The sequence below is a fragment of the Lycium ferocissimum genome, chromosome 5 (genome assembly GCF_029784015.1).
Source record: "Lycium ferocissimum isolate CSIRO_LF1 chromosome 5, AGI_CSIRO_Lferr_CH_V1, whole genome shotgun sequence".
Lineage (NCBI taxonomy): Eukaryota > Viridiplantae > Streptophyta > Magnoliopsida > Solanales > Solanaceae > Lycium > Lycium ferocissimum.
Genome location: NC_081346.1, coordinates 13,777,306 through 13,801,440, shown reverse-complemented (window position 1 = coordinate 13,801,440; position 24,135 = coordinate 13,777,306). Strand labels below are relative to the sequence as shown.

The 24,135-nt window shown below is 33.7% G+C and overlaps 3 protein-coding genes across 3 annotated transcripts; 2 read left to right on the top strand and 1 right to left on the bottom strand.

Annotated features, from left to right (window-relative positions):
* Positions 1-5,222: 5,222 nt before the first annotated feature.
* LOC132057580 (secreted RxLR effector protein 161-like) lies at positions 5,223-5,858 on the top strand. The gene has a single exon (XM_059450209.1). It carries the CDS (start codon positions 5,223-5,225, stop codon positions 5,856-5,858), a length of 636 nt encoding a protein of 211 aa, XP_059306192.1.
* A 5,632-nt stretch (positions 5,859-11,490) lies between these two features.
* LOC132056107 (small ribosomal subunit protein uS2-like) lies at positions 11,491-14,024 on the top strand. Its single transcript, XM_059448173.1, has 5 exons — positions 11,491-11,690; positions 12,469-12,731; positions 12,812-13,009; positions 13,220-13,421; positions 13,690-14,024. The coding sequence occupies exons 1-5, from the start codon at positions 11,549-11,551 to the stop codon at positions 13,791-13,793; spliced, it is 909 nt and encodes a 302-aa protein (XP_059304156.1). The 5' UTR covers positions 11,491-11,548; the 3' UTR covers positions 13,794-14,024.
* A 327-nt stretch (positions 14,025-14,351) lies between these two features.
* LOC132057579 (uncharacterized) lies at positions 14,352-21,838 on the bottom strand. Its single transcript, XM_059450207.1, has 7 exons — positions 21,653-21,838; positions 20,494-20,729; positions 18,590-19,259; positions 17,421-17,784; positions 17,231-17,337; positions 16,384-16,578; positions 14,352-15,540 (listed from the first exon to the last, which is right to left on the bottom strand). Exons 1-7 carry the CDS (start codon positions 21,836-21,838, stop codon positions 14,800-14,802), a joined length of 2,499 nt encoding a protein of 832 aa, XP_059306190.1. The 3' UTR covers positions 14,352-14,799.
* Between the last annotated feature and the right edge of the window lie 2,297 nt (positions 21,839-24,135).

Sequence of the window (24,135 nt, the reverse complement as noted above, 5' to 3'; positions counted from 1 at the left end):
TATTTTAAATCACTTAGCTCTTAAAGCATAAATACAAGTGAGTACAAATCATTTAAATAGCACTTCAATGCAACATTTTATCAAAACAAAATTGAATATGCTATTCAAATTCCCTCTCATGTCATTAGCATTAATACAGGTTTTTCTTTTATAAAGTTAGTGTAATTTTATTTCAAGCACCATTTCAACAATTAGCTTCAACGTTAAATTTTGGTGTCAACAAATTGTTTATAAATCAATGGTACATTATATGCAATTCAATTATAAAACATGGAAAGGCTCCCGCTTGCTCACTCCCTACAAATATGAATTCACATTTACAAATAATTCACTTGCAAATATGTAGAGGAAACACCTCAAGAAGATTAAGCTTTAATTTACCTCCAACTTTAACTGACCAAGACTAAAAACTAAAGGTTTTTTTTTTTTTTAGTATGAGAAGGAGATTAAAAGAGAGAGAGCGAAAATTAAGCCTTGACTTACATAAAACAATTTTATCTTGTGGACTCAATTTTTACTATACGAATTAGGTTGGGTTCTATTCTTTTAGTAGTTTAATTTCTGCAGATAAATTTTGGGCGGGTTTGACTTGGGTCCTTTTTAAATTGAGATAATTATCGTGAAATACCGGCCGACATCTAGTTAACAATTTTTGGCCCAATTATTATTTAATTACTCGGTTTAGCCCAATTTGTGTATATCTTGAAGTTTTTCTTTCAACCCTAATTTCTCTTCCGTCTCTCTTTCTCTCTCTCTCCATCTCCGTTGGTGAATCAGTGACCAGAAAATTAAGTTTGTATACGTTTTTTTGCTGTTGTTGGCCAGAATTCATTTGTTGCGTTTAAATCTTACACATCTGCTTAGAGTAATTCTCCTTAATACTGGAAAACACCTTGGATATTGGGTCTTCATCTCTGTTTCTTTTTCACAAATTGTTGTTAATGTTATAGATATTATCAAATATTGTGGAAGTGTTATTTTAAATCAAACTTTAGCTCTTAAAGCATCAATACAAGTGAGTACAAATCATTTAAATAGCACTTCAATGCAACATTTTATCAAAACAAAATTGAATATGCTATTCAACTTCTTCTCATTTTCTCTACAAATATTCGTTTTTCTTTTATTTTATTATTTTATAACAAGCACTATTTCAACAATTAGTCTTCAGGTTAAATTTTTGAAGTGCTCAACATTAATGGTTGAGTTGGAATAGAAGTTAACTTTGCTATTCATTAGATATTTTAATATTTGTTGTTCCGTCATTTATTTGGTTCCTACTAGAATAGTTTACTGTCCCACATATTTTATTGAGAGCAAACAACAATGAAATTTACTGATACCATTGAAATATCTTATTAAATTAGTTTATTGACCATATAAGTTAATTAATGTCCTACGTAATTATTGTTTTGGATTATCATATTGAAACATTGGTGGGAAGTTTCATTTGTTTGGACAACATTATTGGTTCGTATTTATATTTACCGGAAGTGCTAATGTTTAATATTTATGTTGCTTTGTTTATGTCATTCCATTTGAAGATATGTATAACTCTCAAAGCAAGTTTGGATTAAAATTTTATGAAGATATATTGTTTGATTGATTTTACACACAATATTCAAAGTGTATATTTTGAAGTTTACTTATGGATAAGGCAAATGTTAATCCGTCTCTCTTATCTCTCTCTCCAGGCTCCGTTGAGTGAATCAGGTAAGAGAACAAAACTCATTATAAACGATTTTTTGCTGTTCTCCCCTAAATCATTTGTTGCTTATTAAATTTTATACATATTCGTCAAAATGGCTACCCTATTAAAACAATTGGATGAGATGAATCTTCATCTATATTGGTACCATTCACAAATTGTTGTTAATGTTATAGATATTATAGAAAAGTTTTGGATTTGCCTTCTTTATATTGGACAAAATTTGGTGTAATTGAGGCACGTTAATTCTGTCAAACCAAAAGTTCAATTTCCACGTTGTACTTTGGCATGATCTATCGGGACACCATGATCTATAATGATGAGACGAAAATAGAAAATTCAAATGGCATCCTTCTTTCTTTTAAATAATGAATTTTCTTGTCCTTCTTGTTATCAAGTCAATTTAATTATTAGGCCATCACCTACAAAGGTTAGGTTTGAATCCCCTAAATTTTTGGAATGCATACTTGGACATCAATGGTTGAGCTGGAATAGAAACTAACTTTGCTATTCATTAGATATTTTAATATTTTTGTTCCGTCATTTATTTGAAATAGTTTACTGCCCCAAATTTTATTGAGAGCTAAAAACCCATGAAATTTACTGATACCATTGACATATCTTATTAAATTTTTAAAAAAAATTAATTAATGTCGAGTTTATTGTTTTGGATTGTCATATTGAAACATTGGTGTGAAGTTTCATTTGTTTGGACAACATTATTGGTTCGTATTTATATTTACCGGAAGTACTAATGTTTAATGATATGTTCCTTCTTTGTTTATGTCATTAAATTTGAAGATATGTATAACTCTCAAAGCAAGTTTGGATTAAAATTCTAAAAGTGAAGATATTTGTTTATATATATATATATATATATATATATATATATATATATATATATATATTTTTTTATTTTTTTTTTTTAACTTTTAAGGTAAACTTTTAGTAATGCCTTAACTAAAAGTGTGTCCCATAAAATTGAACTAAAAGATGCCACCATAAGTTTTGCCTTAAGAGAACAAAACTTTGTCTTATAAACGATGTCATGTTCTCCCCTAAATCCTAAAGGAACTTATTAAGTTTTATAGATATTATGTTTAACTAAAATGGCTACTTTGCCTTATATATATATATATATTTTTTTAATCTTGAATATATTTTAGTTATGCCTTAACTAAAAAGATGCCCCAAAGACATAACTAAAAATATGTTATAGAAAACTTTTCCTTAAGGCATAACTTAAACTTTACCTATAAGGCAAAGTCTATATTGGACAAAATTTGGGGACATAATTTTGTTATGCCTTCTATCGTAAACCAAACTAAACTATGTCTTAGGAAAAATTCGTTTGTACTTTTAATTATGCACCATGATCTATCGCATAACTTTAGCTTTTTATAAAGATTGTATGCGGATCCGGCATACATGAAAGAATGCCTTGCGAAAATTCTTTTTAATGAATTTTTTTGTCCTGCTTGTTATCAAGTCAATTTAATTATTAGAAGCCTTAAAGACCACAAATATGAGGGGCAAAATTTAAAGACCACAAATTTGAGGGGCAAAATTTAAAGACCACAAAGAAGGGCAATCCGCGCAAAAAAATGGATATTCGTGGACCTATTCACCCACCTATTGGATCATTTAGATTATTTATGGTCCTAATAAATGCTTCTTCTAGATGGTCTCATGTGTGGCTACTGTCATCTCGCAACCTGGATTTTGTGAAATTATTGACACAAATAATTCGATTACGGGCATAGTTTTCTGATAATCCGATAAAGTCTATTCGCCTTGATAATGCTGCAGAGTTTTCATCCCAAGCATTTAATGATTATTGTTTATCAATTGGGATAAGAGTTGAACATCCTGTAGCTTATATTCACACTCAGAATGGCCTTGTAGAGTCATTAATTAAACGTCTGCAGTTGATTGCAAGACCATTACTTATGAAAATGAGGTTGCCCACATCTATTTGGGGTCACGCTATTTTGCATGCAGCAATACTTGTTCGTCTCAGATCGACAAATTATCATAAATTTTCTTCGTTGCAATTGGTTTTGGGTCAAGAACCTAATATATCCCATCTAAGAATTTTTGATGTGTCGTATATGTGTCTGTAGCACCACCACATCGCACCAAGATGGGTCCCCAAAGAAGATAAGGAATATATGTTGGGTTTGAATCGCTTTCCATTATTCGCTACCTTGAACCATTAACAAGAGATTTGTTCACTGCTCGATTTGTAGATTGTCGATTTGATGAGACAATTTTCCCAAAATTAGGGGGAGAGAATAATGAAATAAAAATGGAAATTTTGTGGAATAATCCATCATTGTCTCATCTTGATCCACGTGCTTCTATTTGTGAGCAAGAGGTCCAAAAGATTATTCGCTTGTAGAAAATAGCATATCAAATGCCAAACGTATTTACAGATTTGAAAAGGATTACCAAATCACATGTCCCTATAGAGTATGTCCCAATTCGGACTGATCTCCCTGTAGGACCATCTAATAGTGTCATAGCAAATTAGTCCAAAGCACACCTGAAGCGTGGTAGACCATTTGGTTCTAAGGATCGGAATCCTAGAAAAAGAAAAATAAATGGTCAAGATGACACTACGAAAGAGTCTCATAAAGAAATGCAAGATTTGAACAATTATGATGTTCTTGAAGAAATTAATGAGCCACAGACTCAAGAAAATGAGGAAATATCAATAAATCCAATTGAAGTTGGGACTAATTTGAATCGCTTGGAAATAAATGTGGATTATTTCTTTGCTTATAATGTTGCAACTAGATTTGTGCAAGATAGATAGGATCTTGAACCCCAATCTGTGAAAGAATACCGAGAAAAATGTGATTGGCCAAAGTGACAAGAGGCAATTCAATCAGAGTTAAACTTACTTACCAAACGGAAAGTTTTTGGACCTGTAGTCCAAACACCTAATGGTATTAAACCAGTTGGTTATAAATGGGTTTTTGTGCGTAAAAGAAATGGGAAAAATGAGATACAAAGATATAAGACATGCCTTGTTGCAGAAGGATTTTCACAAAGGCCTGGTGTCGATTATGAAGAGACGTACTCACTCGTTATGGATGCAATAACGTTACGTTATCTCATTAGTTTCGCTGTACATGAGAGACATGAGATGCATTTAATGGATGTGGTCACAGCCTATCTCTATGGATCACTGGAAAATGAAATATACATGAAAATTCCTGAAGGATTTAAAATGCCCTGAAACATGTAGTTCAAAGTCTCGTGAAATGTATTCAATCAGATTGCAAAGATCATTTTATGGTTTGAAGTAATCCGGACGCATGTGGTATAACCGCGTTAGTGAGTATTTGTTGAAGGAAGGCTACACAAATGATGCTATTTGCCTATGTGTTTTTATAAATAAAATAATATCGGAGTTTGTTGTACTTAGGTATATGTTGACGACATAAACCTCATTGGAACTCCTGCAGAGCTCAAAAAGGCAATTGATTAGTTAAAGAAGGAATTTGAGATGAAAGATCTTGCAAAGACAAAATTATGCCTTGGTTTGCAAATTGAACATTTGACAAATGATATCTTTGTCCATCAATCTGCCTATACAGCAAAAGTGTTGAAACGATTTTATATGGATGAAGCACATCCATTAAGTACTCCGATGGTTGTTCGATCATTTGGTATGAATAAGAATCCGTTCCGACCTCAAGACAAGGATGAGGAAATTTTGGGTCCTGAAGTACCATACCTTAGTGCAATTGGTGCGCTAATGTATCTTGCTAATACCACAAGGCCTGACATAGCATTTTCAATTAATGTGCTAGCAAGATATAGTGCTCCTACAAGGAGACACTGGAACGGAATTATACACATATTGCGGTATCTAAAAGGGACTATCGATTTGGGCTTATTTTATTCTAACAATTGCAGTCCCGATCTTGTTGGTTATGCCGATGCAGGGTATTTATCTGACCCACACAAAGCTAGATCTCAAACAGGCTATGTGTTTATATGTGGGGGTGCTGCCATATCTTGGCGATCTACAAAGCAGTCTATTGTGGCTACCTCATCAAATCATGCTGAAATAATAGCTATTCATGAAACAAGCCGAGAAGCTGTGTGGCTGAGGTCAATGATACATCTCATTCGATAAAAGTGTGGTTTGAAATATGACAAAATGCCCACAACCTTATATGAAGATAATGCAATATGCATTGTTCAATTGAAGGGAGGATTCATAAAAGGAGATAGGACAAAGCACATTTCACTAAAGTTGTTCTTCATTCACGAGCTTTAAAAGAATGGTTATATCAACGTGCAACAGATTCGTTCAAGTGATAATATGGCTGATTTGTTCACTAAGTCTCTACTAACTGCAACTTTCGAGAAGATGGTGCACAAGATTGGAATGCGAAGACTCAAGCATTTGGACTGAAGTTCTCATCAGTGGGAGTTGTTGTATTCTTTTTTCCATACAAGGTTTTGTCCCACTAGATTTTTCTTGTAAGGTTTTTAATGAGGCAGCCAAAATATGGATTATTAGAAATATGTACTCTTTTTTCTTCACTAGAATTTTTCCCACCAGGTTTTTTCTAGTAAGATTTTAATAAGGCATATATTCTATCAAAATAGACATCAAAGGGGGATTGTTATCGATATTATCAAATGTTGTAGATGTCAGACGATGCTTGGCATTCCTGAAATCTATCTGGGTGATGATGCTAAAAGCACGATATACTTTTTTGAGATTTAATATAGGAAAGTTAGAGCTTGGCTTTCTCCACAACTAGCCTTTCTATTAGGGCATTAGGAGAAACTTTAGGGTTTGTGACTTTGGCACCAAGTTAATTTTCTCCTATAAATAGAGATGTTCTCTTCATTGTATATCATCCCTCAAAAGAAATAAGAAATCTCTTCTTTCTTTCTCTACAAATATTCTTGCTTTAGTTTTATTGTTTTATAACAGTTAATCATATTTTTAGTCACTAACTTCTTCTTTTTTTCCGTTCCAAATTCAATCAACAATAATAAAATAACTCTGATTAGTTGAACATTTTTGTGGAACAGGAAAACATTTTAAATTTCACTTAATCAAACATTTTAAATTTCACTTAATCATTCACCAATAATTCTAAATCTGAAAATCTACCTTGAGAAATAGATTGGTGGGCACTGAAAATAGTTCGAATAAATTCAAGCAGTTGAAAAATTAATAAAGAAGACGACTTGGTTCGCCTTTGATTTTGCGTGTAACACAATGGATACATTGTTTACACATCATTATACAATGTTTATACATGGTTATACAAAATAAATACATTATTTATACATTATATATACTCTATGTAATGTATAATAGTGGATAAGGAATGTACAAGCTTCAATACATCATGTATACAATTTTATTTTATTTTTGTTAAAAAAACAAAAAAAAAAAAACAAAAAGGGTTATATGGTAGATCGGGGAAGAAGTTAAGAAAATAACACTTAAATAAATTTATTTGGCTTTATGAAATTCAATGTAAACATATGTTGGCTATTTTAGCTGAAAAATATTACCGGGCTATATTCATTGCAAACTGTTTGTTTGGACTGTACGTCTAGGTAAGTATCCCTTTTTAAACTTGATCGGTATTTGTTGGATTAACAGAAAAATAGGTTAGAATATGGAGTAAAAATTACCAATGTTCGAAAGATTGGTTTGTAACATTGTGGCTTTTATGTTAGTACTAGTTTTAGCGTACGTGCAAATAAATTTAAAATTCTATATAAAAAGAACAAATTGTGTAAAATAGCAATGGACGTCAAAATAGATAAAATATTTATTTAAATGATAATAATTTGCTTATTAATTTCTTTATAATTTGAGTTAGTCAAGTACTCCTGCTCATTATGAGATAGGTTCATGTTTCTCTGTATATTGTTAGAACTAGAATTAACTAATTGTATTAGGAGATTTGCATGTACAACTTGATTTCATTTGAAAAATATAGAAGATTATTCACGGTATTATCCAAAGAGGATATATTAACATTATAAAACCCTTCATAACTTTGTTTTTTATTCTTTAATTCAATATTTCAGTCTTGAATATTTGTGATGATAATATATTTTACTTTTCTTGCATTTCCTGACTTAAATAACCCACATCTCTCATTTTTCGATTATGTTTATCGCCTATTATTGACCAGCCCACAAGCAAATAAGCTCTAATAAATTGTATGTGTGACTTTTTTAGTTTTCTGCCTCTTTAGTTTGTTTGTGATAAGGAATTTTTGGTTAGACGTGTGGAATTAGCTAACCATTTTGTTCGAATAAATATAGAGCCAGAATGGATGGTTTTGTGTCTATTACCAGTTCTTCCTCCTGAGTTGAGACTGATCATTCAGATAGATGAGGGTAAACCAATGAGCTCAAATATTAATGAACTCTGTAGAAGAGTTATTGATCAGAACAATCTCTAATCTACGTGTATATATATGATTTAACTAACACATATAGAAAAGAAGCTACATTAATTTACACAATCTCATTCGAAAGAATTAAGAACAACATGGTACAGGAAAAACACTCTAAAAGAACTTGTTCCTCCTAGTCTCATTCGAAAGAATCATCAATAATATACGCATCGGGTAAATAAATATCAATAAAATAATATCAAAGAAGAAAATTAAACCTATCAACCACTACGGGTTATGGTGAAATAGATAGGACCTTTCATCCTTAAGGAGAGATATCAACTTCTAGTCCTGTGAAGAAAACTTTTAAAATTTCAAGACAAAATTGATGATTTATGTTTTTGTATAATGTTAATGGTGAAATACCTTCTTCACAAAACAATTGAGTAAGAATGATTGAACAATCACGTTATTAACTAGACAAAAAGGAACATTGATGTAAAATTGATGATAAACTAAGTAAAAATATTGAGATTTCAAAAAATTCCTGGACTAAATAAATAAAGGCATGCCTTATTACATCCACAGTTTGGTGTCAATGAAGAATTCACTGCAAAGTAAGTATCAAATCACATTAGAAGAAACAAATGATTTCATCAATGAAAAATAAGTAAAAACACGTATTACAGATACATTTGTATTGTCCATGTAATCAATTTTAGCATTCCGAAAGAACACATGCTATATTTCAACCGGTAATTTTGCATGATTTGGAATAGGAGTGGCCAATTTCTAACATAAAATATAAGATATCCCTATAATTATTCTTGGTCAATTCGGCCGTTTCTCCTTCGTTTTCTTATGAATTTCGATCAATTTCTTTTATGATGTGGTTTTTAAACTCAAGTTGAATTTTAGTAGTACATGATTAGGAATAACGATAGTGAAAGTTTTCTAACTTAGATAAAAATGAATTTTTAACAACCCCTAACGTAAAAAAAAAATAAAAAAAATAAAAGAAGAAGAAGAAGACCAAAATTATGTGCAATTTTCTCCCAGCATAATCGACAATTGCATTGAATCAATCAAGATGTATGCTAAAAAAAATCTTATGAATTCTTGCTAAGCAAGTCATAAAATCAAGAATATTAGTATGAATCCAACAAAATACTTGTAAAATAGTTAAAAGTTACTAATTCAAGAGGAAAAGAGTTTAGGTTATTTCAAAGGGAGAGATAGTATCTGAATTTGATGAAAGAAATTTGAAGCTTTGTGGAAATTATATAATAAATAGTAGACATGTCCGCGCTTCACGCGGTTATTAAAGAAAATTAAAATGTGGCTAAATAATTATGTATTAATTTTTCTAATAAATTACTTGTCTTTACTTTTGATCAATTTTATCTCTTTCCACGCCAGCTATTTCATATTGGTTGTTCTTTGATATTATTGTATTTTTAAGAATGATTGCTCTTTTCTTATATCATCCGGCCTCACGTAACTACTTATGTTGTAATTTTGTTGTGCCTTTTACCAAAATTGGATGATATCCTATATCACACTGACTAAATGATATTATCTTGATTAAACAATTCAATTTTTCGATTAAAAAATGAGCACACCCAACTGGAAGAAGTTAATGATATTGCAGTACTGCCATTTTCAACTTCCATTTAGTGATATTCATTCATGTTGAAACAACTTCCTATATTAGCACTTTGGATGATTTGTAATGTGAAAAAAAAAAAAACAGTCTTTCTACGCTGAAATAGTATGAGTCATAGTCATAGTTACTTCTCCCAGGGATTGGATTTAATTATTACAACACAATGCGTGATGTGTAAATTAAGGCACAAATCAAGAATTTTAACGGATTGCAAGGCAAATTTGTAATTCACCAAGGTTCGACGGAAAATTCAATTTTTTTTAATGTACGAGATTAATATTTTTATATTTTGATCTTAATTTTAAGAATACAAAAATATAACCTGTCCCAACATTCAAGAAAAAATATGATAGAATAAGCTATTCATTCACAAGACTTAGACTATTTCAAAGCAAATTACATATCCATCGTTTCTAAAAGTGAAAAAGAAAGAGAAGTAAAAGTCATTAATTCGCAATTTGCTATTTATGCCATTTATTTTAAAGAGAATCCTTAGTCGAGCCTTTTTTTATATCGCCCGGAGCTTCTACAAGTTCAAATAATATTCTTATGTGATTATATATTTTTCGACCTTTCCAATACTTTATAATACATGTATAATATATTTTCAATTAGAATGCATGAAGATAATTTTTTATGTACATTAAGATAAACACGAAAGTTTTCCTTTCCTAAGAAAAACATCATTTAAGTACATTAAGATAAACAAAAAAATTTCCTTAAGAATAACATCACCAAGAGGAACCCAATCACATATTTCCATCCATTCAAATTGTAAATAGAAAGATCCAACTACGTATGTAATGCATCTTTAAAATACAAATATGTGACTTCTCGGTTATAATGTATTAAGTTTCACAAATTTAATAGAAAAGACTTCACCGATATCTTGGAATACCACTTTCCACACATAGCTTTATGAAAATAAAGCGACAAATTATATAATAGATACATACCTATGAATTTTTCGATCTTTGTGAACGTCGTACTCTTTAAAGTAGTCCCTGCAATAATATCCTCAAATAAAATTAATGATCAAAATATGTCTAATTTGAGCTTTCAAGAAAAAAAAAAGACTTGAACCTTATGGCACTCTTTTCGGCATACCAGTGATGTTCCTCTTGTATCTGACGATTGATACTATAGCCTACATCATAAAATGAGAAATTGAAAGTTCAATACTATTAGGCTATATTCATTGCAAACTGTTTGCTTGGACTATACATATAGGTAAGTATTTTAAATTTTTGATGGGTATTTGTTGGATTAACAGAAAAATAAATTAGAATGTGGAGTAAAAATTACCAATGTTCAAAAAATTAGTTTCTAACTTTGTGACTTTTATGTTAGTATTGTGAAAGTCTTCTATTTTTTTTTTGTTACAAAATAAAATTATATAGTTTTAATAAAAAAACATCATAATTGTGTGACCCTACGAGATATATTATTAAATAATTTGAAAAATTTAGGGTTTGGTTAAATAGTAGGGGTGTAAACTGAGTGCATCATAAAATTTAGATAAAATGTTATTTGCACCGAATATTTACACCAAGCAAATAAATACATATCAATTATTTACCATAATAATTAATTAATCTATATATTTTTTTTCTTCATTAAAATTATTATTTTAAGAGCCAAAGTAACTAGGGTTGATCAAAAGGGTAGCAAAGCCCAAGCCCATAAGTAAAGCCTTTTTAAGAGCTCTGCGTTCCTCATAGGTGTTTTTCTCTACTGCCGCAGTGAAACCCTAAAAACAGAGTGAAGAGTAGCACAAGAATGGCGGCTCCAACACAGCAAGCAAGGACAATGTCCACCAAAGAGGCTGACATACAGATGATGTTGGCTGCTGAAGTCCACCTTGGCACTAAGAACTGTGACTTCCAAATGGAACGTTACGTCTTCAAACGCCGCAACGACGGTATAAACTACAAATGTCCTCATTTTCATTCCATTCTAGATCCATTATGTTAAGCTGCTAGTACCTTGTAGATATAATTAGTTTGGGTGCTTGTAACAGAATATTTGGTGGTAAATATGTACTTTGTGAAAGCTGTTAGATTTGTAATAATAGGATTAAGAAAAAAAAGTATATCCTTGTACCCAGAGAAGAGTATTTTCTTGTTTGGTAATAAGCAGTGGGTTTTTCATAGTATGCTTGAAAGACAAATACTTTTTTACAGTACTAGCACATTCAAGAGATAGTACATGCGTAATCTGTTTAATGCTGAATTATTTATTTCATTACTGAGTATATTCAATTCCCCTGTGATGCTATATCTGTGTTTATTGATTTATTAAGGTAAAATGAGACATTAGATGTGATGAATTCATACTGTGATTAACTTGTATTCTAACTGGGCTATATATTTGTCTTCATAACCCTTTATCCCATATGAGTTGTTATGTTTCGCTTCTCTTGAGTCAATATGACTAACCGTTGAAGGCTAAATTGGATCATATTAATTCAATATTTTAAAATTGCGATTTATATATTTGAAGACTATACAAAAAGTACTATAAGTTAATAGTAATTTTTCTTAAAAATATATCTAAAAATGTTGGTCAAAGTTAATTTGACTCTTGAAAAATGAACATGACAATTGACAAGTATTATGCAACAGAGGGAGTATTTGCTAAGTAATGTATCATTAGGTTAGCAATCTATCTTTGTATCTTGGCTGATCCTTTATTCTTAGGTATCTACATTATTAACCTTGGAAAGACATGGGAAAAGCTGCAAATGGCTGCAAGAGTTATTGTTGCTATTGAGAATCCTCAGGACATTATTGTGCAATCTGCCAGGCCCTATGGACAGAGAGCTGTCTTGAAGTTTGCACAGTATACCGGTGCACATGCCATTGCTGGCCGTCACACCCCTGGTACTTTTACCAATCAGCTTCAGACTTCATACAGCGAGCCACGACTTCTCATTCTCACTGACCCAAGAACTGATCACCAGGTTGATACTGATTTATGTAACATCTCTTGTTTCCCTTTCGGCTTGTGGAAAATTTATAACCAATTTTGAATCTTTTGTAGCCTATCAAGGAAGCTGCACTTGGAAACATCCCAACCATTGCTTTCTGTGACACCGATTCACCAATGCGCTATGTTGACATCGGTATCCCTGCCAATAACAAGGGAAAGCACAGCATTGGTGTTCTTTTTTGGATCTTAGGAAGGATGGTATTGCAGATGCGCGGTACCATTGCTCAGGGACACAAGTGGGATGTCATGGTAAAAGTTATCTGGAAGGATTTCCATCTCTTAGACTCATAATTTTTTCCCTAGCTGCTATAATGGTTTTAATTGCTCTTTTGAAGTTTGAATAATTAATTCAAGTACAATATTCAATTGGCGTTCCCAGAATTTAGATATGTGTTGAGTGTGTATCTTGTAGCGGTTGAACATTTTATCATTCTCATACTTAATTTCGTTCTTCTATAGGTGGATCTCTTCTTCTACAGAGAGCCTGAAGAGGCAAAGGATCCACAAGAAGAGGAAACACCTGCTATTGCAGATTATGCAGAATATGGGGCTGGTGCCCTTGGTGGTGATTGGACTAGCAGCCAAATCCCTGATGCTCAATGGTCTGCAGATGCCGCAACATCTGTTCCCGTAGCTACTGGTGGTTGGTCTGGAGACGCAGGTTAGTGCCATGTTTTCTGGAATTAGTTATTTAAATCTGTGGATGCAGGAGCTCTGAATATCTTGGCACTGTATTCTTACATCTTATTTTTGTGTTCTATTTTGCCAATGCATCTTGTGTTTGTTTTTTTTTGTTTTTTTTTTTTTTTGAAAAAGCTGGAATCTGGTTTATGTTAGTGTTTGGGATTTGCCTTGTTTCTGAGATCTGCTGATTTCATGTACTTTTTTCTCTTCTACATATAACGCCATACTTTGTCCATATTTTTCAGTTGTTGAGGGAGGTTGGGATGCCGCATCTGCTCCTCCTGCACCAGTTGCACCAGTTGCTGTACCGGAAGGGATCCCTGCTCCAGCTGCTACTGGCTGGGAATGAACTTGATTCCCTTAGAAAGTTCTTTTTGGTTAAAAATTAGATATTTGAGGTTTTTTAACAGACGGTTTTGTTCACAATGCAATTTATAAAAATTTTGGACTTGGTGATGTACGAAATTATTTTTAATCATTTGTAGCATGTCTTTTTTAGTGCAACCTTCTTTTCTCAAGGACCCGATTCCCCACCCAAGCCCCCTTTCATTTTAATAGCTCTGTTAAAACAAGTTCTGTTGGTTCTGAAATAGTCTACGGGCTTCTTTTTGTGCAGTTGACTGTTTGATGTGGTAAAACGGTTTTTGAGTTTTTCAGCAAATGAGTGATCGCAGCTGTAATTTTTTTTTTCTCATTTTGGAGGATAGGGTAAGATATTCCCTAAATCTAAGCTCTTTCAATTTTGTCTAGTAAGCAAAAAGTTAAAAAAGTTCACTAGCGTAGTGTTGAAATATTTTCAGCTTTTTCTTAGCTATTTGTTATAACTTAATAAAAAGAGGTAAATCAAATCAAACCAAAACTCGACTTTATGAAAGTGCAACAAGGATGTGCTCCTTTTACTGCTAAAGAAAGTGATAATCTTGCATTCCAATTGTTACGTGTTTCTTTGGTGACCTTTTTGTATCTACCAATTCTATCTGCCTACTGCCTAGACTGCAAGTGCAAACATGGGTTGCCTCAGGCATTGGCATTTAACAGACCATTTTTGTCAAATAAATTTGAGTTGGTAGAAGTGTATATATTCATCGATTTAGCAAGACGAAGAAGATTAAATTAACTATGTGGCTGTACCTGAAATGGGTTCCTATTGGGTTATGATCTTTTACTTTTACAACTGAGAAGAGAACCTCTCCAAAGGGATCAGGCCACAAGACTTGAGTATGGAGCAATATTTCATCAGCTACTTGAATTAATGTGAGTGGAACTTGTGCATAGCCTAACAGAAACAGCCTTTGAACACACTGGCCTGTGTTTTCCCTTTTGCAATCAAAACTTGGACTGAGGAAACTGCATCTTTACGAATAATCCTTGTGGCTTCTCATCCTTCCCACTAAGTGTCTTCCCTTCTCTTCTATGTGCCGCTTCTTCTCTTCAAGCTTTTCCCCCATTTTTTTCCGCAAACCATGCATCCTAGCCCTTGTACCTGTTCTTTTTGGCTTCATATCATCTTCTGTAAAACTATTTTGTTCCTCTAGCGCACTCGATGAACGAGAAGGTGAAGATGAATTGCTTTGGATGTTCTCCTCTGTGCTTATGCGGTGACTCTCTAGCTGTTCATTGTGGTTCAGCAAGGGGGCATGCAATTCTGCTGAAGACTGGCCCATAACTGATAAATATACCTGTGGATCCGATGACTTGCGCTCTAGTGTATCCCCGTGATGTTTCTTTGACTTTAGGTGTGCTCTTTCTGGACTAGTAGTGAGGCTTCTGGTATTGAAAGGCTGAGCCTTAGGAACCGAGTATAATGAGTGTGGATCCAGTGACTTGCTCTTTTGAGTAGCCCAGACAACTCTGTTCCGTCGTTCATATTCACTTTCGGCATTACTGGTGCTTTTCCTAGCTGCTTCAGCAACATGTGTTGCACCCGTAGGAAGGGAGCTGCGTGCTTCTGGTTTCTTGGCATTACCTGCAGATTTGTTATTAATCCATATATATGGAGCATCTTTTAGGGGAACCCAGTCATCCTTCTCTGCTATCATCCAAGGGATGCATACATTCTCACAGTTTGGAAGCACGACAGATTCACGGATAGCAGCCTGCATCAGTTGTAACAGCATCAGCTCAACCTCCGAGAAAATTTCACCGATAGTATTATTTAAGAAAGAGAATATATAAGTTGCCAACACGTCCCTCAGTGTAGGTGCAAAAAAGAGAACGTCTATGAAAAAATTGCAGACACATCTTTTGGTGTAAAATCTAAAAATTGGTTCCTCCATTAAGTTGGTTTTTTCTTTTGTAGTCAGCACGATTTGCAAAAGTGTCAGGTCATTGCAAGACAAAAAAAGAAGCCCAAAAATAATAAACTGGCTAAAAGAGCTTATTGTATTCTACTTGCCCACTTTCTGTTGTGCCATATAAAGTGACATCACCACCCCCCACCCCACCCCCCTAAAGAAGTAATCGAATCATCACACTCTGCATTCCACATGTCAAAGTACCTTTCTGAAGTTTGCTAACTAGACACATTCATGATCTCTCTCAGACCAATTTAAAGTTTCATTTATACAAAGTTGGCTCATGGGTCTTTTGAGGTGGATACTTTGATTGGGCCAACTACAGTCAAACAGCTGTTATGGTGCTTTAAGTTGAAGAAAATCAGGAAGGAGAAGAATAACAGATGGCAATAGAACCTCATGCTCTTATATGGGATCTTTAGTTGGTTGTTCGCAGGGAATAGTTGTCTCCTCAGTTTCAGGCCATTTTGGTGTACATTTTACCTTTGGCATTCACAGCACCTAAAAGCTTGTGTTGCGCCATTTTGGTGAGCATTCTACCTTTGGCATTCACAGCACCTAAAAGCTCGTGTAGCTGACTGGCAACCTCAATTTACTTGATATATATCATTCAAATAATATAACAGATTTACTTTTAAGACTAACCTTAATTCGACTGGTTATGAACAACAAAAGGTGTCCATTTGAGATCTTACGGTCCCCAACGGAAGAGTTCAAATGGATGTCAATATCTGGCATTGCTATGAATCCAAACCATATTTGATCTGAAGGTGGTGGCTTTACATATAACCTCAGTGTTCCTCGTAGAGATGCAACCCTAATCCCCAACGAGAGTGGAACCTGAATGTTGAAAATATAATAGAAATCGATGAGCTTCTTCCACTCGTTACAAGATGAAGAAGAGATATAAGATTTTTGATTCACTACTGCAAAGCCGACATACACAGGAAAAAGGACTGTAAGTTTTGAATAGCTTTACATGCAACAGAAAAATATCAGTGAAGCACAAGTCTCATGATTGTATAATGAGTCAATCCCATTTTCAACACATCTTAATTCCCGGCCTCTACCACCTTGCATCCACATTTTAACTACCGTTTTCTATTTTCATCAATTAACAAAGAGAGGATACCAAGGTCGACTGTATGACATGACTTTTAGTTTCTTTCTTTTGCTGTAGCAAAATAAGGAGGGCATTATTTAAGATAATTATGTCCAAAAGTTAGTTATATAGTTGTACTGTAACCATGGACTATTAACATTTTCAGCCAAATATACTAAGAGCGAGACATCAATTTACTTCTCATGTGCATTACCCCTTAAGCCACTACGCAGAAAATTATGCTACAGGTTCAGAAGTACTGTCTTAGTCTGTTGCAGCTATTGACATCCACCAGAAAGTGAATTGTGTAAACACAGCAGAGCCAGGAAGTCTATTTCAGGGGAAACCCAAGGTTAAATTGCTAGAGATAAGCAGAACATTGTAACCAACCTGTGAAACCTGCTTGGCCACAGAATGTAAGATTGATTTCCACTTAGATCCAGGAGGTGAGCCACTAGGCATGCAATTAGAGCTTCTGCTCGCGCTTGAAAAGTTACCTGATTAATGCACTTTAGATTAACTGATGAAGATACAATTATTTTTCAACAAGATAATGACTAAAAAAGGTTTTGTTACATACGTGCTAGTGTATCACCTCCATTTCTTTGGTCCATCTTATCCGCGTTCTCGTCAGAATGCTTAAATTGTTCACCGAATTGCTCAAAACCTTCTAACAAATCTGATTTGACATCATCAACAGCACTTGAATCTAAACTTGCTTCATCCCCTTCATGTAAATCAAGGTCCTGAACTTCAAGCCTCGTTTCAAGATCCAATATTGCACCACCAGAGTAGTGAACATCAATTTCGAAAGCCCAGAGCTCGTTCATGTCTGAGGGAAGAACCCTCATTGCATGTATATAGGGAGGGAGGTCACCAACATTAACAGCTGCACAGGTTACTTCACCTATATAACTGGGGCTACGGATATTGGAGAGGGTTCTCTACAAATACGGAGCACACTGAGTTATATAGCCTTATTACAAAAGCAAATTTCATGATAAAACTGTCACATTAAAATATATGCACAGGAAGCTTCAAAGTGAAATGCATTAAACAAACTTCTCGCCGTGAACTTATAACTTCTATCAGTGTCATAGCAGGGAAAAAAAAAAGTAGTAGTTCAATCATTCAAGACCTTACTTAAGTAGAAAGGTCGCAAGTTAAGGAACCAAAGTTCATTTTCTTACACAAAAGCGTGCTGCTGATATTTCACTTGCCAATTATCCAATCCATGGTAAAATTTCTTTTGAAATGTTACACGTGCTTAGAAGTATCAAGTTGTTTTATCATATAACTGTATGAATTATATTTTTATTTTCAACATTTATTTCATTTTCCAATTAACTTGGCTTTGAGGCGTAGAAGAAGTTGTTCAACTTCTATTTTACTGAGTTTCCTTGTTTTGAGAACATAGTATAAATATCAATGGAGACCTACTGACAGTCACAATGTTGCTGGAAAGCTGCTCTTAAAATGATGGAAGGAAAGATGCATGCTATGCGGCAACCAAAAATGGCTGCTGGAAGAGGAGCGACCGTTTTCACAATAGATAAAGTAAACATACAACCGACTTCAACTACTATGGGATTGAGGCGTAGGTAGTAGTAATACAGTTGTTAATGTCCTTGAAAAGCAGTACAAGTAATAATCAATCTCTACCCTAGTCAACTAAAGAAAAGGTTAAACTATTATAACAAATGAAATTACTTTATATCTCATAATGAAATAAAAGAAGGAGATACGAACCTGAATCCGTTCTTGCAAAGAATTTTTCATCTGCTCATTTCTTTTAGCATCAAAGAACAACCGTGATATTAACAAATTCCAACAAAGGGATCCTTCATCACCAATAGTCCTGTCATCAGAATCTGCATCAGAAATGACAGAGCCAGTAGATGATACAATGGATGAAGGCACTATAACATCCTCATTGGAAAAATCAAGGGGCTTTCTTGTTGGAGCAACCTTCATGACACTACTAGCCAAGTCAAGGTCTTGGAATGAACTGCCTTTCTCAGTCAACTTTCGTTCTTCATAGCTTGATTTTGAACTGCAACTTGCCTTATTTTCTGGAGCATTCTTGGTAGTTTTCTTGGCAAACTTTTTTAGAAATTGACGAACTTTTGACGAGGAACCATCTGGCTTACTTGATTTATCAACTAATTCAGCACCCAAACTTGAAGATGGTTTCATAAATGAAGGATATGCTGCATTTAGTGACGTCAGGTAATTATGGAACTCTACATTTAACTTTGCCAACCACTTTATTTTTTCTTCATCCTCGCAGGAAGCAAGACGAAGGGCTTTGCACCATGATTCCTTCTCCCAAGACGTCTCAAGGTAAATGTAAAATATTCTATTTCCTTTATATACAGCAGATGCTCCGCTCTCAACTTTAATTGGGTATCTCTTTGCCCTGTAACAAAATTGAAGTGCTAAGCTATGGTTGTGTTCTCCATCCCAATCTAATAATTAAAGAAGAATTTTACTTGATGCAACAGAATTTTTTTTCACAAGATATATAAGATAACTTTCGAAGTAAAAGGAATTCCAATACTACCTTCATCTAATAAAATTAAAACCTGTTTGAATTGATTACGTCTTGAAAGGCTTTGTATTTCCAACTTTTCATTCATAGTTCTTGGGCACAATGTTAATTATATATGAAACATACATTTATTGATTTCTCTTGTTTTTAAAGACAACAACTTGAAAAACGGCACGCCACATTTTGGATTGTCTTTTATACATTAGTGCCCTTTACAAGTGTCAACTACATTCTCAAACATTTTGCTTTTTTGGGTAACTACAACACAATTATTGCATGACTAAATAAATGTCATGCAATAGGATGCCTCTAACATTTGAGTATTTGTAGCCCCAAATTGAATGTCCTACCTTTTTTAGTCATTCACAGGTCCGATTCTGTAAAGAGATTTGACAATATACGCCACCCTCTTCCTTTTTCTGGTGTTTGTAATACTCTACAAATATTTAACTACTTTGGTGTAAAGACCAAGGGGAAGAAACCGCAAGCTGAAATACTAGTATTAGATTTATCAGGACATACATCTTCAATCTAGTTCAGTAAAACTTGTCAGCAGAAAGCATTTGCCAGGGAAAATTCTATTACGTAAAGATACATCTCTAGGTAGCAAGGAATGAACAATGAATTTCTTGATTCTATAATACTATAAAGGTAACTGGTTAAATGTCTTCTGGTGTATATTGTTTTATTGGATTTGCCTTCTTGTAGCTTCAAAAATCTCAGAGAATTAGAATCTATACTTCACATACTGTGGATCAGGAAGGGAGTTCTTTTTGCTAAAATCATATCAGCTTCACGCAACCAGATGAATTCAAGCTAAGAAGACGTATAATAATATTGTCAAGTTCTCTTTGTACCCACTCGAGTTTTCCCTGGTGCCCAAGCTCACAATATTAGGATTTGCTTATACTAGAACAGAGCCGAGAGGGCTCTTTTCAGATCTTATGCCTCCAATGCTAAATAATCTATCATGTTCATAAAATTGCTAGAAAGAGACAATGGAGTACTCCCGAGATATATCCAACTTTTATGAGTGAGTAATGCAGAGAGAGTTCTAACTGAGACAAACTTCAAAAAGTGAAGTAAATCAGGTTTAGCTTACCATTTTCTAGTGGACAAGCTTGAAGCAGAAACAGCCGCAACCATGCAACCTTTGAGTGGAATTTCAGTATGGGAACCATCCGATTCGATTAGGATGAGAGAGTGATTCTTGATTTTAGCAAATTTCTGAGTAGGTATTACGTCTAAGATCTCTTTCTGGGCCTTGTGCTGCTTTGTAGCTTTGTCCGTGTTTAAAGCTTTCAGGATTCTTTCAGATTCCAGAACCCATACTTTTCCCTAGGAACAAAATATACATACTATACTATAAGTTAGACTGCTCAAGTCCACTGAGGAAAAAAAGCGTGGTTCTTGAATGGGAAAAGAAAACTTCAGCTTAATGACAATATACTAATGAGATATGCACCAGCCATGTTTCAAGCAAATATCAGTACAAAATATAAATTCCATTCGCATATATTGCTGATTAAATAATAATATTCTTACACAGTATGTAACGTTCATTTGATGGTGATAACTGATAACAAGATGATATCTTTCGTGTTAGTGGATGAGTTAAGTACCGCCCTCTAGTTGGAATCTGTTAAATTGCCAGAACGTTACAACATGAAAAGTGAACTTTTTCTGGTCCATTTACTCTTTTAATAAGTAATATTTACATCATCTCCAAGAACCATTTTCTTCTCTCTTTGTTTCTTTGTAGTTCAGGGAAAGATGACAGAGTGCTCCTAATAATCATTGAAGTGTATAAACATCACGTTCATTAGCAATGATCTTCTCATTAAGAAATACCAGAACACTGAAACCTTGGGCATTAATTCTTAGAGCATCCTGCTGTCTATAGAATGATATCTACTGGATAATACTTGGAATACTCTCACAACTTCAGAAACACGAGAATCTACTTTGAGGAATTAGTAGTACAACATCAGGATAGTCTCCAATAGAAAGCTTGGAAAATGAAAATTTTCAGGTAACAGAAATTTGTGCGCCAAAAATTGCAATTAGAGTTTTGAAAGTTAAGGTTCTTTATGAGCTAGTTGGCTATATGAATCCTCGTTCTTGGCCTAATAATGACTAGTAATTATTCAATCCTTGTGACCAGTGACCATTCAATGGAGACAATAATGCAAACGCAATGGTTGCAAAAAGGTACCAAACAAATGATACATTGAGCAAAATAACATCAAAATGGTACCTGCCTGCTTGTTGTAGAAAGATGGATCAATATCCCCAGCAAAACAACATGACCCTTCAGGTGGTTTTCCTTTACCTCTTTCACGAGAAACTCTTCTCATAAACCACCAAATTAATATAACAATTCCCACAGCTTCAACTGCAAGAACCGTTACCCCTCCAAGTACAAACACTGTTAACATCAACATCATCTTTAATCTTTTTTTTTCCACCTTTTTGGTCCAAATTAATTCCTCCCGACAAGAACAAGAAATTTATCAATCTCCAATTCTATTGGGGGGGAAAAGGTTATTGGATACAACAATTTTCTCATGCATGGCGAGAGACAAATGGGCGCTATATGTTGATGTAATTAGAAGCAACCATTAACAAATTTGGCGGAAGTTACGGATAATTTTATTCTTTATTGAAATGGATATTAATAATGTAGTAGTGTGAGATGGATCCATCAATCTTGGACTTGCACGAGAAACGGAGTTGGGGTATTCGATAGTCTAATGTCCGAAAATCGAAAAATAATCATCGTAATTTAAAGTACAATATTTTGTTATGGTTCCCAAAAGAAAACAGTCAGCGATTCAACGCTAACTTGCTAAAACTGACACGTGGCTATAGAGAAAATAATTGCTATTTTGGTCCCCATGGTTTCCATTTTGCTACTAGTTATCTCAAAGCTTAATTTCTTTGTGAATTTGACGGTTGAAAAGAGAAGAAGAAAAAGATAGGAAAAGAAAGAACTCAAAGTGGAGCGAATGGGTGGGGATGTGTTAAATGGGTTGTGTCTAAAGAAATAGTGTATTTAAAATTGGGGAGGGTTATTTAATTATAAGCTTGCCACGTATAGCTCCGTCAAAATTAAGGACAAATTTGTGCCAACGTATAATGGAGTGCTGTAATAAGAAGGATGTTGCTATTTTAGGGTGTGGCACTACGGAAAAACTGACTTAAGACTTTATCATTCACACCGATCTGTTTTCATAAGCACTTGTTGGCAAGTTCGGGTGGTCGGAACAGAACTTCTGTAAGAAAAAGAATTTGAATAAGTTTGTTTTTTCTAAAGGAGTCGTCATTTTCTATCAGGAACACTATGTCATTTTCAATCACGATGTATTTCGGATGCTTCAAGGTGTCGTTGACATGAAGTGATTTAGAAAGATTCTTCTTTATCAATGGTAATCGGTCATGGTATCTAGAGGTGTCAAAATAGGTTGGCACCAACCGAACACTTGTTAAATAAATGGAGCAGGATTTGTCACTTTTTAATTGAAGAGTACAAGCGGTAATACAACCAAACGAAATAGTATGTTGAGCTAGAGGACTAAATGCCGTTTTAATTTTTTTCGTCTTTCGAAATAATATTTTTTAAGTGATTTTTGGTACAATTTGAATATGAAACTTTTGCAATATGAAATAGAATCTTCTACCACTCATTCTTGCACGCAAAAACATATCATAGAAGAAAAAAATTCAAGAAAACAAATATAAATTATTATTTTTAATCACTAGTTCAGATCATATTAAAAAGAAATTAAGCATAATATAAATTCTAAGACTAAAAAGTATCACTGCAGTTTCTAATTACTACTTAGTAATAAGTACACTCTTTTTTCTCATTACTTTTATCTTTTTGTTTAACTTATTTATATTTTTTTAAAAACTAATTAATTTTTTTTCGGCAATGGTCCCGAACCTCGAGGTCGATGGCTATCCGCTTTTGAGCCTCTCACTTATAATACGCTTCGGGTTTGGTTAGGCACCATGGCCAAGCATATATTTAATTATCCATAGCCTTGCTTCTTCTGGTATTTAGATCGAAAGTATAATGAGAGAAGTATATTTGGACGTAAACTTAAACAGGGTATATTTAAACTATTTTTGGCAGTACAGGGTATATTTGACCATTTTCCCTTCTTTTTTATTTCATCTGTGGTTTCCATTTTGCATATTTAGTTATCACTTCGCAGTCTACAATTTTTCTCATGTCTCCATTGATTTAACACTCCTTTGTTTAGAAATACTATTCAATAAAATTTGGCTTAATGCATATGCAGCCCCTTAAACTTGCCTTTTTTTTTTCTTTTTTATTTTTTTTTATTTTGGCACCTCAACTAAGTGTTATTCCTATTGAACTCCTGAACTCGTCCTCAAGTGTGTCTATTAAACCCCTTAAGTCTGATTTTAGAGGCAGAAATTGAATTGGGGAAATGAAGGTGGAGTAATAGTTTAGACATGTGGTAAGCTATTCTTTAGGTCCATGGATGTATCGGTTTTGCCTTCTTTATTCCACTACCAGCTTAAGCCTTAATTAAGATATGCTCTTTTTTCCCCTCTCAATTACTGCTAATCTTAGTTAAAAGATGGTATAATTAAATCAGAATATATATTAGCATGTTGCTACATTGAAGATGGAATACTATATAAGTTGGATTATATTTGATAGACACACTTGAGAACGAGTTCAGGAGTTCAATAGGAATCACACTTAGTT